The sequence below is a fragment of the Mobula hypostoma genome, chromosome 9 (assembly GCF_963921235.1).
Source record: "Mobula hypostoma chromosome 9, sMobHyp1.1, whole genome shotgun sequence".
In the NCBI taxonomy this organism is placed as follows: domain Eukaryota; kingdom Metazoa; phylum Chordata; class Chondrichthyes; order Myliobatiformes; family Myliobatidae; genus Mobula; species Mobula hypostoma.
Genome location: NC_086105.1, coordinates 130443118 through 130459901, shown reverse-complemented (window position 1 = coordinate 130459901; position 16784 = coordinate 130443118). Strand labels below are relative to the sequence as shown.

Genomic DNA, 16784 nt, shown 5'->3' with positions numbered 1-16784 from the left:
AGACAGATGACGGCAAGTCATTTGCTTCCGTATTTACTGGAAGTATATATTCCTTAAGGACAAAAATTGGTCCAACTGCAAATGGAGAGATTAAAGATTGTACTTTCCTAAGGAAAGGTACATTAAATTGCAAGAAGAAACTGAGTCTTTTTGCTGTTAAAGTTGTTTATATTTTAACAAAGGTTGACCAAGAAATTTAATAAGGAAAAGAAAACTAGGAATATTAAAATAAGCTGGCAAAAAAATTGGGGGAAAAAATAGAATCTAGGAGCTACAATGCATGAATTCCTTACAAAGAATAGAGAGATCACAATGGAAAATAGGGACATGACAGAGGAGTTAAACAATACTTTGATTTCAAAAAAATCTACTAGAATTATTGGAGAACCAAGCAAAAACAAGTTGGAATTGATGAAGAAATATAACTGTGGATGTCACTGAGGCTGAAAACTGTTAAATACAAAGTGTGTAGTGGTCGACATCACAGAGTTTTGAAAGACATCTGTGGAGATAATGGGTGCTCAGCTTATCATCTTCTGAAATTCTATAGATTCTGGTTCCTGCAGATTACAGGGTAGCAAAAGTGAGCCCACCATTTAAGAAAGGAGAGAAAGAGTAAACAGAAAACAACCAACCTGTTAGACCAACAGTACTTGCAAAAATGGTAGTCAGTATAATAAAGGATGTGAGGTTCACACATTATTTTAATGTGTGGATAGAGACAACATAGAATTATGATTTATTAACCAAATTATATTTGATTAATCTGTCAAAGTTCTCTGAGAAGGTATCTGATAAATAGGTGAAGGGGTATCAGTACATGTTGATTTTGAGAAAGCTTGATAAGGTCTGAAGAGGAGGTTGCTGAATGAGGTTAGAGCATGTAGAATTGGGGATAATGAATTAGTGTAGATTTAGAGTTGATTAATAGAAAACAAATCATAGAAATACTGATTCTTTTGAGGTTGGCAAATTGTGATGAGTGAGATGCCACAGGGATAATTGTTTGGACCCCATCTAATTACAGACTATACCAATAATTTGATTGATAGGACAAATGTGACATTTCGAAGTCTACTGACAACCTGAAACCAAATGGCATTGAGAGCACTAAAGATACAAAGAGGCTTCAGCAGCATGAAGAAAAGCTGAAAGATTAGACAACAACACAGCAGATGGTGAACTGTGGAAAAATGAGGTTAGCAACTTTGGTTGAAGATTCAGGGTGACTGATGTTCTTTCAAAATGATGAGATATTAGAAAGATTTGATGTTCAAATGTCCAAGTACTTTGGTCACTAAAAGCTAATATGTAATTTTAATCCCAAGATATGAAAAATAATTATTAATCAATTTAAATGGAAAGTTATAATATAAGGGAAGTTGTTTATTAATCGGGAAAAGTTCACTCTTACTAAGATTTAATTTATAACCTGAAAAAAGACCAAATTGTGCTAATAGCTCTAAAACAGCCGGGATGGATTTTTGGGGATTAGAAATATATAAAAGTAAGTCATCAGCATAGAGTGATATTTTATGGGACTTTAAGCCCCAAGTTATCCCAGTAATATTTGGAGATTCTCGAATGGCAATTGCAAGAGGTTCTAATGCAATATCAAATAATAAAGGACTAAGAGGACAACCTTGTCGAGTACCTCGAAAAAGAGGGAAAAAAGGTGAACTTAAAGAGTTAGTACGGACCGAGGCCACAGGAGAATGATATAACAGTTTAATCCAGGATATAAATTTCGAGCTAAAATTAAACATTTCAAGCACCTTAAATAAATAAGGCCATTCTACTCTATCAAAAGCTTTCTCAGCATCTAATGAGATAACACACTCAGGAACATTTTGTGAGGGAGTATAAACAATATTTAACAGTGTGCAAATATTATAAAAAGAGTAACGACCTTTAATAAAACCTGTTTGGTCTTCCGAAATAATAGAAGGAAGTACTTTTTCTAATCTATTTGCTAATAACTTAGAAAAAACTTTAGAATCAACATTTAATAAAGATATTGGTCTATAAGATGCACATTGAGCAGGATCTTTATCCTTCTTTAATATTAGAGAAATTGACGCTCTATTGAAAGATTCAGGAAGTTTACCAAGTTTTAATGAAGCCTGAAAAACCCTACAGAACCAAGGGATTAATGAAGGAGCAAAACATTTATAAAATTCTACGGTAAACCCATCAGGGCCAGGAGCTTTCCCCAAATTCATAGAGAAAATAACATTCTTAATCTCATCCGTGGTAATTGGAGTACCTTACATAGAAGACATATCCTGTGAAATCTCAGGGAAGTCTAGATTATCTAAAAAATCATTCTTATATTTAGAATCTCGAGGAGACTCTGATTGATATAAGGAAGAATAAAAATCACAGAAGGTTTGATTAATCCCCACATGATCAAGTATCAGTCGGTCATTTTGGTTATAAATCTGATTAATTTGAGATTGAGCATAATTAGACTTCAGTTGATTAGCCAACAGTTTGCCAATTTTGTCACTGTGTACATAAAATTCACTTCTTGTTTTCTTTAATTGGTTTACAATCAAGGACGAGAGTAATAAACTGTGTTCCATTTGAAGTTCAGTTCTTTGTTTATATAACTCCTCAGAAGGAGCTATAACATATTTCTTATCAATTTCCTTAATCTTGTCCACAATTACCAACTCCTCCTGCTTCAGCTTCTTCCTCAAAGCAGCAGAATACGAGATAATCTGACCACGAATATAAGCTTTAAAAGTGTCCCAAAGAATGTTCACAGAAATATCCTCTGTATAGTTAATTGTAAAAAAAAGATCAATCTGTTCATTCATAAATTTAACAAAGTCCGAGTCCTGAAGCAACAGCGAATTAAAACGCCATTGTCTATTATTTTGTACATTGGCCAGAATTTTAATAGAAAGCTTAAGTGGAGCATGATCCGAAATGGTTATAGAGTCATAATCACATTTAATCACGGAAGAAATAAGACGAGAATCAATAAAGAAATAATCAATTCTTGAATAGGAATAGTGAACATGTGAAAAAAAAGAAAAATCTTTTTCCTGAGGATGCAAAAAACGCCAAATGTCCGTTGACCCAGAATCAGAAAGGAATGAATTAATCAAAGTTGCAGATTTATTAGGTAAGGTCCGTAGTGGAGCCGAACGGTCCAAAGCTGGAGACAGACAGGTATTAAGATCTCCGCCCCAGATCAATGAAAACTCATTCAAATTCGGGAACTGATTAAATAATGATTTATAAAATTCCGGACAGTCCATATTAGGAGCATAAACATTAACCAAAACTACCTTTTTATTAAATAGTAGACCACTAACCAATAGAAATCAACCATTCGGATCAGAAATAATATCATGTTGTATAGAAGTAACTGAGGAGTCTATAAAAATAGAGACGCCTCAAATCTTAGCATTGGAGTTCGAATGAAACTGTTATCCCTTCCAGAATTTAAAAAAACGTAGTCTGTCCCCCCTCCGCACATGGGTCTCTTGTAAAACTAAAATTTGTGCTTTAAGTCTCCAGAACACTTTAAAAACTTTTTTCCTTTTAATAGGATGATTAAGACCATTAGTATTCCAGGAGACAAAATTAATAATAGACTCCATAACCCCTAAAGTCAACCCGCAACAAGGAGGATTGACGATAGGCTCGACCCACGAACCCGGAAAGGGAACAGAACATACAAGAGATACCGGGAAGAAGAACGCAACCAATACTTCAATAATGTATATAGCCCAAGAAGAAGGAAACTAAAACGTGAAGCCCTTCCCACCACCCCCCCCCACCCCATGACCCCAAAGCTAAATCTAACGCAGACCAGCCCGAAAGAAGCAAGTACTAAAACTACCCCCATGACTTCCGGTATACGCTCACTAAAAAAAGTGTAAATATAAAAAAGATCAGCTGATTATAAAACAGTAAAAGAATAAAAAAAATAACTCAATTAAAATAAACACATAATATAACAGAATAAAAGCCAGAAAATATAAAAAAAACCACAATAAACCCCAGACCCATGAGTAAACAAAACAAAAAAAAATGAGATTATTAACATAAACTAGTTATAAAAACCTACAAAACAAAATAGATTTAAAAAAACTACAAAATTTAAGGCCACAAAGGAAATACGTAAAATGACAGAGAGGAAATAACCACCCAGAATCCCCTGGGAAAAAGAAAGAAATGATGCAGTTAAAAAGAAAGTTTAGCAACCATATTAAATAATCAAAAATAAACTTTTCTGTCCATATAGGGCAAAAAAAAAATTAAGACCAACAAATTCACAACCTCCGATCAACGGAGATAGTTAAAAAATTACGATTAAGATGTTGAAGGTGAAAATTGATCCAGATAACTCTGGGCATCTGATGGAGATTCAAAAAAACGAAGGGCTCCATCCAACGTACGAATCCTTAGACGTGCAGGGTAAAGCAGCGCTGGTTTTAAATCCATCTTGTAGAGTTCCGACATCACAGATCTGTAACGAACCCGTTGATCCCAGATTGGTTTACTGAAATCCTCCACGAATCGGAACTTAAGATCCAGAAAATCAATGTAACCTTTAGATCGAACGAAACGAAACAGTTTCTCCTTGTCTTGAAAGTAATGAAAACGTAAAATGACATGTCTAGGTTTATCTGACCTAGGCGAGTATGATGGAACTCTGTGAACACAATCCAATAATGGTGGTTGGTCAGGAAATACAGTAGGAAATGCATCTTTTAAAAGTTGAGAAAAATACTTCATAGGGTTATCGGATTCAACAGCTTCACGCACCCCAATCATTCGAAGATTCTGCCGTCACATTCTGGATTCTAAGTCAGAGTTTTTAAAGGTCAGAAAGTCGAGTTTCTTCTTCATTACATTAATTGTTTCTTCGATTTTCTCCATCTTGAGCTCACTTTGTTACGTGGATTTTTGAAGATCAGATATAGCCGACTGATGTTCCGTAATAGATATCTGTATCTTCTCGATTGAATCGGCAATTTTCTGGAAACTAGTTGAAATTTCCGCACGAATCAGCTCCGTAACAGAGGTTGAAATTTCCCTTTGAATTAGCTCCGATATAGCTTTCAAAGTCACCGGTGGTTCAGTCGGAGGGAAATCGGTACCTTTCGGTCTAACCGGAGGTTTGCCATCCTTCCCGTTTTTTCCATTCTTAGACATAGCAGACCTTAAACGCATCCAATTATCGAAGAGCCCAATTTGTTTCAGTTGATGCCTTAATGGTTAATTAAAATATAGCTGATCATAAGAAGAAAAACTCAGAGGTAATGGAGCGAGTCAAGATCGCGACTTCACTCCATGAGCACTACCGGAAGTCCTCCAAAAAGCTAATATGTAGTAGTAGCAGCAGGCAGTCAGGAAGAGAAATGACATGTTGCCCATCATTACTAGAGGATTTGAATACAAGAGTGAAGCTTTCTTATTGCAGTTGAATAGGGCCCTGGTGAGACTGCACCTAAAGTTTTGTGTACATATTAGGTCTCCTTACCTAAAGAAAAGTTTTTGCTTGGCATTGAAGGAGTACAACAATTCTTTGAGGGGTTCTAAAGGTGGATGCAGAAAAGATGTATCCGGTAGCTAGATGTCGTGAACCAGGAACATAGTTCAGCAAGAGATCAACTGTTCCAAGACTGAAATAAAGTGATACTGCTCTACTAAGAGGCTCATAAATTGTTTGATTTCTCTACCTGCAAAGGGATGGAAACTCAGTCTTTGATTTCTGAGGATGGATTTCAGGGCTAATGGGACTATGTGCTGAAGTAAAGGATCAGCATCAATTTGTTGAATGGCAGAGCAGGGCCAAGGGACCAAATGGCTCGCTCCTGCTCCTATATGAATTCTGGCATTAAGTCAGTAAAATAATATTTTGTGTTAATTGGAAATCAAGGGAATAGTTCAAGATCCTTTGAAAAGTGAAAACATGAGATGCTTTTCACATGTTGTTATTGACAGGATCAATATTGGTCTTCAACCAGATTATTTTTAATATGCAATGTTATGGTAAAAATTGTACTCCAGAAAACTTAGCTACCATTTCGCCAATGATTTATTAGGGACTTAGCAACCTAAATGATGGCAATTGTTGCCAAAATCAGCAAATGTTTTCTCAGGAAATAGTTTGCAATGTGTCTAAAGCCAGGACAATGATTTCTTCCTCAGGAAAATAAATTTCAATTGAGGAAAGGGCTGAGTGGGGATTTGGGAACAATTCATGGTGTCTTGTGTTTGAATTTTATTGCCTACATATTTGAAAATGGTTAGTCTTGCTATGCTACTTATCAGTAAATTCAACTGCCAGAGTAAATTCAGTTAGTAAACATAAAATACTCTGCAGATGCTGGGGTCAAAGCAACACACACAACCCACTGGGGGAACTCAACAGGTTGGGCAGCATCTGTGGAAACGATCAGTCAACATTTCGGGCCGGAACCCTTCGTCAGGACTGAAGAGGGAAGGAGCAGAGGCCCTATAAAGAAGGTGAGAGGAGGGTGGGAAGGAGAAGGCTGGTAGGTTCCAGGTGAAAAACCAGTAAGGGGAAAGATAAATGGGTGGGGGAGGGGAAGCAGGGAGGGGATAGGCAGGAAAGGTGAAGAAGGAATAGGGGAAAACATGATGGTTAGTAGAAGGAGGCGGAACCATGAGGGAGGTAGTGGGCAGCTGGGGGAGGGGGCAGAGTAAAACTGGGATAGGAGGAGGGAATTATCGGAAGCTGGAGAATTCAACGCTCATACCAAGGGGCTGGAGACTACCCAGACAGCATATGAGGTGTTGCTCCTCCAATCTGAATATGTCCATACATGGCCTCCTCTACTGCCATGATGAGGCTAAACTCAGGTTGGAGGAGCAACACCTCATATACCGTCTGAGTAGTCTCCAGCCCCTTGGTATGAACATAGAATTCTCCAACTTCTGGTAATTCCCCCCCCCCCTTCCCCTATCCCAGTTTCACTCTGCCCCCTCCCCCAGCTGCCTACTACCTCCCTCATGGTTCCGCCTCCTTTTACTACCCATTGTGCTTTCCCCTATCCCTTCTTCACCTCTCCTGCCTATCCCCTCCCCCACCCCTTTATCTTTCCTCTTACTGGTTTTTCACCTGGAACCTACCAGCCTTCTCCTTCCCACCTTCCCCACACCTTCTTTATAGGGTCTCTGCCCCTTCCCTCTTCAGTCTGGACAAAAGGTTCCGGCCCGAGACGTTCTGATCGTTTCCACGGATGCTGCCCGACCTGCTGAGTTCCCCCAGCGTGTTGTGTGTGAAGCTCAGTTAGTATTGGGAACATTGATTTAAACTTAAGACATCCCATCCCTTCTCATACATAGCAGCCAAAGAGGTAAAATGTTTATAATTCTAACCTAAAGCAAAAAGGTAAATATGTCCACATCTTACAGGTATGCATATTCAAGGCCAGTTATTCTTCGAGGATTCCCACAGAATGAGGTGAGTGACATTCAATGTGCTATTTTCTGACCAAATATAACTCAATGAAAAGCTGCATTTTGAAGTGCTCTATTTCATGTGTGTGTGTTCTTGGGAAAAGAATAATTTGACTCAGAGTTTGTTTTTGTGTTGCTTTTGGTTAATTTACTATTTGCCTTATGTTTTTGCCTTCCAGATACTGATCCCTGTTTACTCGAGTAAAACTTTTCATGATATTGAACACCTGTTAAACCTCCGAGTTGTATGGAGAATAACTATCTGTTTCAGTCCAATTGTGAGAAAAACTTTTCTAGTTTGACTCAGAGGACATGCACATTTCCTGAAGGGCACTGCCTAGACCTGTCATGTCCTCTGCTTTGAGGCCCAACAACTACTTTTGGCACTAGACCGAGCTTGTTACAGGAAAATTCCTTCTTTGAGGAATTGATAATCTACTTTAGATGGGGCAGAATTTGTTAATTGTGTCCAGGACGGATTCCTTTCACAGTATATGGACAGGCCGACTAGGGGGAATGCCATACTAGATCTAGTACTAGGTAATGAACCGGGTCAGGTCACATATCTCTCAGTGGGTGAGTATCTGGGGGACAGTGACCACCACTCCTTGGCCTTTAGCATTAACATGGAAAAGGACAGAATCAGAGAGGACAAGAAAATTTTTAATTGGGGAAGGGCAAATTTTGAGGCTATAAGGCTAGAACTTGCGGGTGTGAATTGGGATGATGTTTTTGCAGGGAAATGTACTACGGACATGTGGTCGATGTTTAGAGATCTCTTGCAGGATGTTAGGGATAAATTTGTCCCGGTGAGGAAGATAAAGAATGGTAGGGTGAACGAACCATGGGTGACAAATGAAGTGGAAAATCTAGTCAGGTGGAAGAAGGCGGCATACATGAGGTTTAGGAAACAAGGATCAGATCGGTCTATTGAGGAATATAGGGAAGCAAGAAAGGAGCTTCAGAAGGGGCTGAGAAGAGCAAGAAGGGGGCATGAGAAGGCCTTGGCGAGTAGGGTAAAGGAAAACCCCAAGGCATTCTTCAATTATGTGAAGAAAAAAAGGATGACAGGAGTGAAGGTAGGAACGATTAGAGATAAAGGTGGGAAGATGTGCCTGGAGGCTATGGAGGTGAGCAAGGTCCTCAATGAATACTTCTCTTCGGTATTCACCAATGAGAAGGAACTTGATGACGGTGAGGACAATATGAGTGAGGTTGATGTTCTGAAGCATGTTGATATTAAGGGAGAGGAGGTGTTGGAGCTGTTAAAATACATTAGGACGGATAAGTCCCCGGGGCCTGACGGAATATTCCCCAGGCTGCTCCACGAGGCGAGGGAAGAGATTGCTGAGCCTCTGGCTAGGATCTTTGTGTCCTCGTTGTCCACGGGAATGGTACTGGAGGATTGGAGGGAGGCGAATGTTGTCCCCTTGTTCAAAAAAGGTAGTAGGGATAGTCCGGGTAATTATAGACCAGTGAGCCTTACGGCTGTGGTGGGAAAGCTGTTGGAAAAGATTCTTAGAGATAGGATCTCTGGGCATTTAGAGAATCATGGTCTAATCAGGGACAGTCAGCATAGCTTTGTGAAGGGCAGATCGTGTCTAACAAGCCTGAGATCTTTTGAGGAGGTGACCAGGCATATAGATGAGGGTAGTGCAGTGGATGTGATCTATATGGATTTTAGTAAGACATTTGACAAGGTTCCACACGGTAGGCTTATTCAGAGTGTCAGGAGGCATGGGATCCAGGGAAGTTTGGCCAGGTGGATTCAGAATTGGCTTACCTGCAGAAGGCAGGGGGTCGTGGTGGAAGGAGTACATTCAGATTGGAGGATTGTGACTAGTGGTGTCCCACAAGGATCTGTTCTGGGACCTCTACTTTTCGTGATTTTTATTAATGACCTGGATGTGGGGGTAGAAGGGTGGATTGGCAAGTTTGCAGACGACACAAAGGTTGGTGGTGTTGTAGATAGTGTAGAGGATTGTCAAAGATTGCAGAGGGACGTTGATAGGATGCAGAAGTGGGCTGAGAAGTGGCAGATGGAGTTCAACCCGGAGAAGTGTGAGGTGGTACACTTTGGAAGGACAAACTCCAAGACAGTACAAAGTAGATGGCAGGATACTTGGTAGCGTGGAGGAGCAGAGGGATCTGGGGGTACATGTCCACAGATCCCTGAAAGTTGCCTCACAGGTGGATAGGGTAGTTAAGAAAGCTTATGGGGTGTTAGCTTTCATAAGTCGAGGGATAGAGTTTAAGAGTCGCGATGTAATGATGCTGCTCTATAAAACTCTGGCTAGGCCACACTTGGAGTACTGTGTCCAGTTCTGGTCGCCTCACTATAGGAAGGATGTGGAAGCATTGGAAAGGGTACAGAGGAGATTTACCAGGATGCTGCCTGGTTTAGAGTATGCATTATGATCAGAAATTAAGGGAGCTAGGGCTTTACTCTTTGGAGAGGAGGAGGATGAGAGGAGACATGATAGAGGTGTTCAAGATAATAAGAGGAATGGATAGAGTGGATAGCCAGCGCCTCTTCTCCAGGGCATCACTGCTCAATACAAGAGGACATGGCTTTAAGGTAAGGGGTGGGAAGTTCAAGGGGGATATTAGAGGAAGGTTTTTCACTCAGAGAGTGGTTGGTGCATGGAATACACAGCCTGAGTCAGTGGTGGAGGCAGATACACTGGTGAAGTTTAAGAGACTACTAGACAGGTATATAGAGAAATTTAAGGTGGGGGCTTATATGGGAGGCAGGGTTTGAGGGTTGGCACAACATTGTGGGCCGAAGGGCCTGTACTGTGCTGTACTTTTCTATGTTTTATGTACTTTCCTGAATGACATTCTTTCAGTTTTCAGGTGGCTTTTTCAAATCACAACAATAACATTCTACTCAAACTTTTTTCTCTGCCTGGAAGAAAATAAAAGTTGCATTTGTGTTATGTGGAGATAAGAACTCTTGGAAATTATCCAAAATACTTCATATATTACAAATGATCTCTTAAGTACATTATAATTTTAGTTCTCTGAACATGTAACCATATGTGCCACAAAATATTATTGCCAGTGAAAACAATGACAAGTCTTTCAACTCCGAGGTGTTGGTTTCAGGACAAACATTGGTTGAGGTGCGCATTGGCTTCAGACAAATTATTGGAACTACAGAAGATTATCTGTATTTCTCCCATGATGTACTGCAATGCTGGCGGCTCTGAAACAGGAATGAGTGTTTTTCCTTTTGTTTTCATGAAATGACGTCCAGTTTCCTTGGACTTATTCAAGTTGCAGTCAGAACCAAGCCATCATACTACCCACCTGCTGATTGTTGCTTTGCTACTGAAAACACATGTAATTGCTTATCCTAGTCATCTGATTGCGCTCAAGACTCTAATTTAATCTTGTGTTCAATTTTTAATCTCAAACTACAGTCGTGAGATTTATATTATCAGTGCTCAATTAAAAAAATAGCCTGTTATTCCTTTGCAGGCCAGTCTATTGTTCCACGTCCTGTAGTGTTGAAAAATAGCAATGGCATTATTAAGCCAACAACATTCATTAATAATGCATACTGGATTAGTAATATACCTGGATAAAATGAAATGGCACAGTCAACCACAATGCAAAAATGTATTTTGTTGAGGAGTCTTGGCCCAAAACATCAACTCATTCCTTTCCCTAGATGCTGCCTGACCTGCTGAGTTCCTCCAGCATCTTGTGTGTGTTACTGTGGATAAGTATTTTTTGTGTTTGTATTTTGCAGCATTTCAGGGCTCTCTGCTCTAAGCAAAGGCTTCTGCAGAAGTTTGGAAATCATTTGGTGAGATTGAGCACAGCAAACACTTACTCCTATCAGAAAGGTACTTTTATTAAATATCTTACCTAATCTTCTAAAATATAATGTTTACAAATGTCTTATTGTTTTCTTTATTAGGTAATACTATATTCACTAATGTTCATAATTCTGTGGGTTAATTCATCTCATTGGCCTCTCCTGGTCTAACCACTATAACAGAGAGCTACAGGAATTCTATAAAACATGTCTCAACTACAGGTTAATCAAGGAACTACTATAAATAGTGTGGCAGTTGGCATGCTGTAATTTGTAAAGCCATAGACCAGAAGTAAGAACATGGGATGAAGCAAAAAAGTTCCCTTTTGACTCTTTCTGAATGAAATGGACTCCCGAACTACAAATTCCTAAGATTATGAATGTCCTTGCCATGCAATATGTAGAAAAATAATTATAGAAAATTTGCAACACAGGAGGTAATGTCACAAACTTTTTCTTGTGGAGGGGAATCTAAAACTGTAGGACATAGGCTTATGGTGAGAGGGAAAAGGTTTAAAAGGAACCTGGGGGTGATGGGTATATGGATCAAACAGTTGGAAGAAGTTGTAGAGGCAGGTACAATTATAATATAGGAAAAGTTTAGAGGGATATGGAACTAGTTCAGGTAGACAACTAGTGTAACATGGACGAGTTGGGCCGAAGGGTTTTTCTGCTGTGTTGGATAACTCTATGACTTTATGTTCATACCAGTTGAAAAATAGCGATCCAGTCTGTTTCCACCTTCCAACAATAGGTACAGTGGTGTTAGTAAGTTTGTGAACCCTGTAGAATTTTCTCTATTAGTGCATAAACTTGACCTAAAATGTGAACAGATCTTCACGCAAGTCCTAAAACTAGATAAAGAGAACCCGATTAAATAACACAAAAAAATTATACTTGCTCATTTGTTTATTGAGGAAAATTATCCCATATCATGTGTATTTGTTGAAAAAAGTGTGTAAACTTTTGCTTTCAGTAACTGGTGTGACACCCCTCCTTCCCGCCCCCCTCCATACAGTAATAACTTCAACCAAACATTTCCAGTAACTGTTGATCAGTCCTGCACATCAGCTTGGAGGAATTTTAGACCATTCTTCCATACGAAACTCTTTCAGTTCATCAGTATTTCTGGGATACCTTGCATGAACAGCACCCTTCAGGTCATGTCACAGAATCTCAATTGGGTTAATATCTGGACTCTGACTTGACCATTCCAAAACACACATTTTCTTCTTTTTAAACCATTCTGTTGTTGATTTACTCTTGTCTTTTGGATCATTGTCTTGTTGCATCATCCACTTCTATTAAGCTTCAGGAGACAGACATTCATTGACATTCTCCTGTAAAATGTCTTGATACAATTTTGAATTCATTGTTCCTTCAATAATTGCAAGCTGTCCAGGCCCTGAGGCAGCAAAGCAGCCCTAAACCACGATGCTTCTTCCACCGTGCTTCACAGTTAGGATGAGATTTTGGTGTGCAGTGCCCTTTTTCCTCCAAACATAGCAGTGTACCTTTCTGCCAAAATGTTCAACTTTTATTTCATCTGAGCACGGAATATTGTCCCAGAAGTATTGTGGCGCATCCAGGTGGTCTTCACAAACTTGAGATGTATAGAAATGTTTTTTGGAGGGCAGTGGTTTCTTTTGTGGTGTCCTTCCATGAACACCATTCTTGTTCAGTGCTTTTCTTGTAGTGGACACATGAACAGAGACTTTAGCAAGTTCTAGAGATTTCCGCAGGTCCTTTGCTATTACCCTTGGGTTCTTTTTCACCTCCTTCAGCATTACACATTGTGCTTTTGATGTGACCTTTGTAGGATACTCACTCGAAGCGAGAGTAGCAGCAGTACTGAATTACCTCCATTTGGAGACAATTTCTCTTACTGTGGACTGATAAACACTCAGGTCTTTAGAAACGTGTTTTATACCTTTTTCTAGCTCCCTACATCTCTACAATTCGTCTTTTAAGGTCCTCTGAAAGTTGTTTTGATCGAGGCATGGTGCACATAAACAGATCTTTCTTGAGAAGCGTAGCCTGTGTCAGTAACCTGACTTTGTGTGTCTTTTTTAAAGGGCAGGGCACCTCTACAACCCACACCTCCAATCTCATCTCATTGATTGAGACACCTGATTCCAAATAGCTTTTGTAGAAGGCATTACCCAGAGATTCACATACTTTATTGAACCTAGACTATGATTGTTCAAATGGTGTACTCAGTACTGAGAAGTACAGATTTTTTGTGTGTTATTAGTTTAAGCAGATTGTGTTTGTCTATTATTGTGACATAGTTGAAGATCAGACCATATTTTGAGTAAATAATGAAGAAAACCATGTAATTGTAACAGGTTCACAAACTTTTTTTTGCAACTGTATATATCCTTGCAATTTACAGTTCTTCAAATGCACAAACAAGTTCTCTTCAAATATGAGGCTTCTATTTCTATAACGTGTAAAAACTCCTATCACATTGAGTGAAAAAGTTCTTAATTATTTGCTCTTTTGATCAGTAATTTAAATGAACACACCTAATGATTGACCAACCTGCTTAGAAAAAATCTTTCCTATTTACTGTATCTAGTCCTATCATAACTACATACACCCTAATTAACTTTTCCTCAATTTTTTCTGTTCCAAAGAAAACAACATCATAGCCATTCTTTCCTCATATCAAAAATGTTGTAGTCTTGGCAAGATTCTCTGTAGAAGCAACATGATAAGACTAGAGCATATGCAATGTGGTGAGCACCATAGGTGGTACTTTAATGTCTAACTGATCAAACCATCTGTATCTTTTTGCAACCTATAATCTTCCTTCTTATCAACAGTACAGCTAATTTTAATATCATCTGCAAACTTCATCTTGATGTCAATCCTGCTCCTCTTGTCTGTCCTAGCTAAAGTATTATGTTTTCAATGGCTTCAGTTCACGTGCCTTGTTCACTAAATGCATTCTGTTAAGCACAGCCTGATACCTTTCTACTTTCCAACCTTTGCTTGTCCTGCCTTCCAAACTGCTAATAATTTTTTTGTACAGTTTCCAGTTCTGCCTTTCTCTCTTTTGAACCCCAACTCAGCTTTCTATCCACTTACCAAACTAGTTTTACACTTTTACACTCCTACAGCAATAGCAATCCAGTCCATAAGGATATTGGTCTGGGGCCTGTAAGGTGCTTCTATCCGGACTGTACAGATCCCACCTTCCTCACAAACAACCGCATTGCTTCGGAGTTCAAAAGCCCTCCTCGTGCACCATCTCTCAGTACTGCATTCATCTTCACCATCCTCCTACTTGTTTTTGTACTCACTGGCATCACTCACTAAATAAATTTGGAGATTGTTATTTTTGAACTTGTGCTTCTTGAAATGCAACAGGATATGATCCCTATATTGTTGGACCATGGTCTCTAGTTATTTACCCTCTCCTGTTCAGAATGTACTGCAGCTACTGGCTGATATCAACAATATCAAGCAGCAGGGAAGCAACACGCTATCCTGGAATTAGTCCTGTGGCCACAGAATCTTCTGTCAGTTTTTTGTACTATAGAGTATCATGTACCTATTGATCTCAAGACTTTTCTCCTCCTGCCCTATTCAATTCTGCCATCTATGGTGCTGTGCTCTTGACTGTGCCTACACTGCCCAGGGAGCCGCCTTCAGTAACAGTCTTCAAAACCCAAGATGGGCTATCCCTGGGTAACAAACGGGTTCTGTTTTAAAGATAAGTCAATTTTATCCACAACTTGGAAAGTACACAAATATCACTTGATGAGGTAATCATACAGTATTGTAATGAATGGCATTGAAAGTATATTAGACTGAAGAAGAATTGAAAGAACCTAGTTCTGCTGTTCATGGGAACATATGTACGTTCTGTATGTTTGAATTTAGACTTTTGAATTTAACAATGTTATGGTGGCTGGACGGTACAGACATGTATAAATCAGGTGTTTGTAATCTGGGAAAGGATTGATCTGTTCGGAGAGCAAGATATACTCTTTGGGTGGGGAGAACGCTTCTGGACTATCTGCTTGTTTTATCTTGTCTGCCTGGCAGTTATCTAGTTATGTTCAGCCTGCACTGTTGAACTGTGGGACGACCACCTCTTGAAATATTCACCAGTGCTAATGGACTTGAGCATTATCTGTTCAAAATACAAACAATATTGTAAAATTTAGACAGTTGAGGATCATCACAAGTAGTGCATTTGTCATAAAAATTAATGTTATCAAGCCAAAGAACATCCTTTGTCAACCATTTAGGCCACCAATCTCTTTGCTCAGTTTATTTAATGAATCCAATTTATTTCTCCTAATTTGCATTCTGTCCCATGTACAAGGCTTAGCTGAATGGAACACACCACAGGAACTACTTCCAGGTCATCACCATTCAAGATGTAGGTGTTGGTGAAACAATGCCATGTTAACTGTATTTGCTTGTTCTGCAGTTGTCTTTCGATAGTTAAATCAATTTCCTTCTTTTCTCACAGTTGATGTTCCTTTTAAAGAGTATGTCAAGAACATAATGAAGCCTCAGCCTTTGGATTCTTTGGGTAGTGGTGAGTTTTTTTAAAAACTTATCTGGTAATGCAGTCAACAGCTCCAAACTTGTCAAAACGTTTATCAATAATAAAATATCATTCACATCTGATCCTATGACAAGTCATCTCAAATTCCACTTTTAAAGAGCAATGCACAAAATGCTGGAGGGACTCAGTAGGGCAGGCAGTATTTATGGAAGGAAATTGATTTTTTGGGTTGAGCCCTTTTGTCAGGATTGTAAAGAAAGAGGGGAGAGGTAGCCAGTATAAAAGGGTGGGGGAGGGGTGAAACAAGAGATGGTAGGAGACAAGTGAATCCAGGTGCAGGGGAAAGTTAGGTGCTGGAGGGTAGAGTGGGAATAATGCAGGAAGCTGAGAGGTGATGGAAATATGAAGGGCTGAAGAAAATGGAATCTGATTAAGTCAAGATGGGACATTGAACCATAGAATAAAGGGAAGGAGATAGGTAGAGGAACTGCAGGGTGGAAGTCAGAATGCAGAAGTTGCGGAGAATATTTGGGTGCAGAGGCCTGTGGGTATCAGGTAAGGACAAGGAGAGCTCCATCCCTGTTAAGTGGGGCATTAATTGATACCCCTCAAAGGACTTGTACCTGCAACTGCACAAAGTGATACATCTGCCCCTACACCACCTCTTTCATTATCACTCAGGACTTGCAGGAGAGGCAGTATTTTCACATGTGAATTCATCAGTATACTTTATTACATCCGGTGCGGCCTCCTCTACGTTAGTAAGACCCCACACGGACTGGGGAATCATTTTGTCAATCACCTTCGCTCCGGCCACTGCTATAGCCAGGATCTGCTGGTGGCCAGCCATTTTAATTCCACTTCCCTTTCCCATGCCCTAATGAGGCCACAGGAATAGCACCTGATATTCCGTTTTAGAGAAATCTATGTTCATGCCCTCAGATTGAAGACTACTAAGTTTCAGTAACCACTCTCTTTTAT

The 16784-nt window shown here is 39.5% G+C and overlaps 1 protein-coding gene across 3 annotated transcripts in view; it reads left to right on the top strand.

Annotated features, from left to right (window-relative positions):
- Nucleotides 1–16784, top strand: part of jmjd8 (jumonji domain containing 8) — a 35141-nt gene that overhangs the window by 12603 nt on the left and 5754 nt on the right. For 2 of the 3 annotated variants that reach the window (XM_063059171.1, XM_063059170.1), the window contains exons 3-5: nucleotides 7405–7453; nucleotides 11207–11303; nucleotides 15765–15833. In XM_063059171.1, the coding sequence (XP_062915241.1) occupies nucleotides 7405–7453; nucleotides 11207–11303; nucleotides 15765–15833 (215 nt within the window). Of the gene's footprint in view, nucleotides 1–1052; nucleotides 1199–7404; nucleotides 7454–11206; nucleotides 11304–15764; nucleotides 15834–16784 lie in introns of all 3 variants that reach the window. The other variant, XM_063059172.1, reaches the window with a different exon arrangement.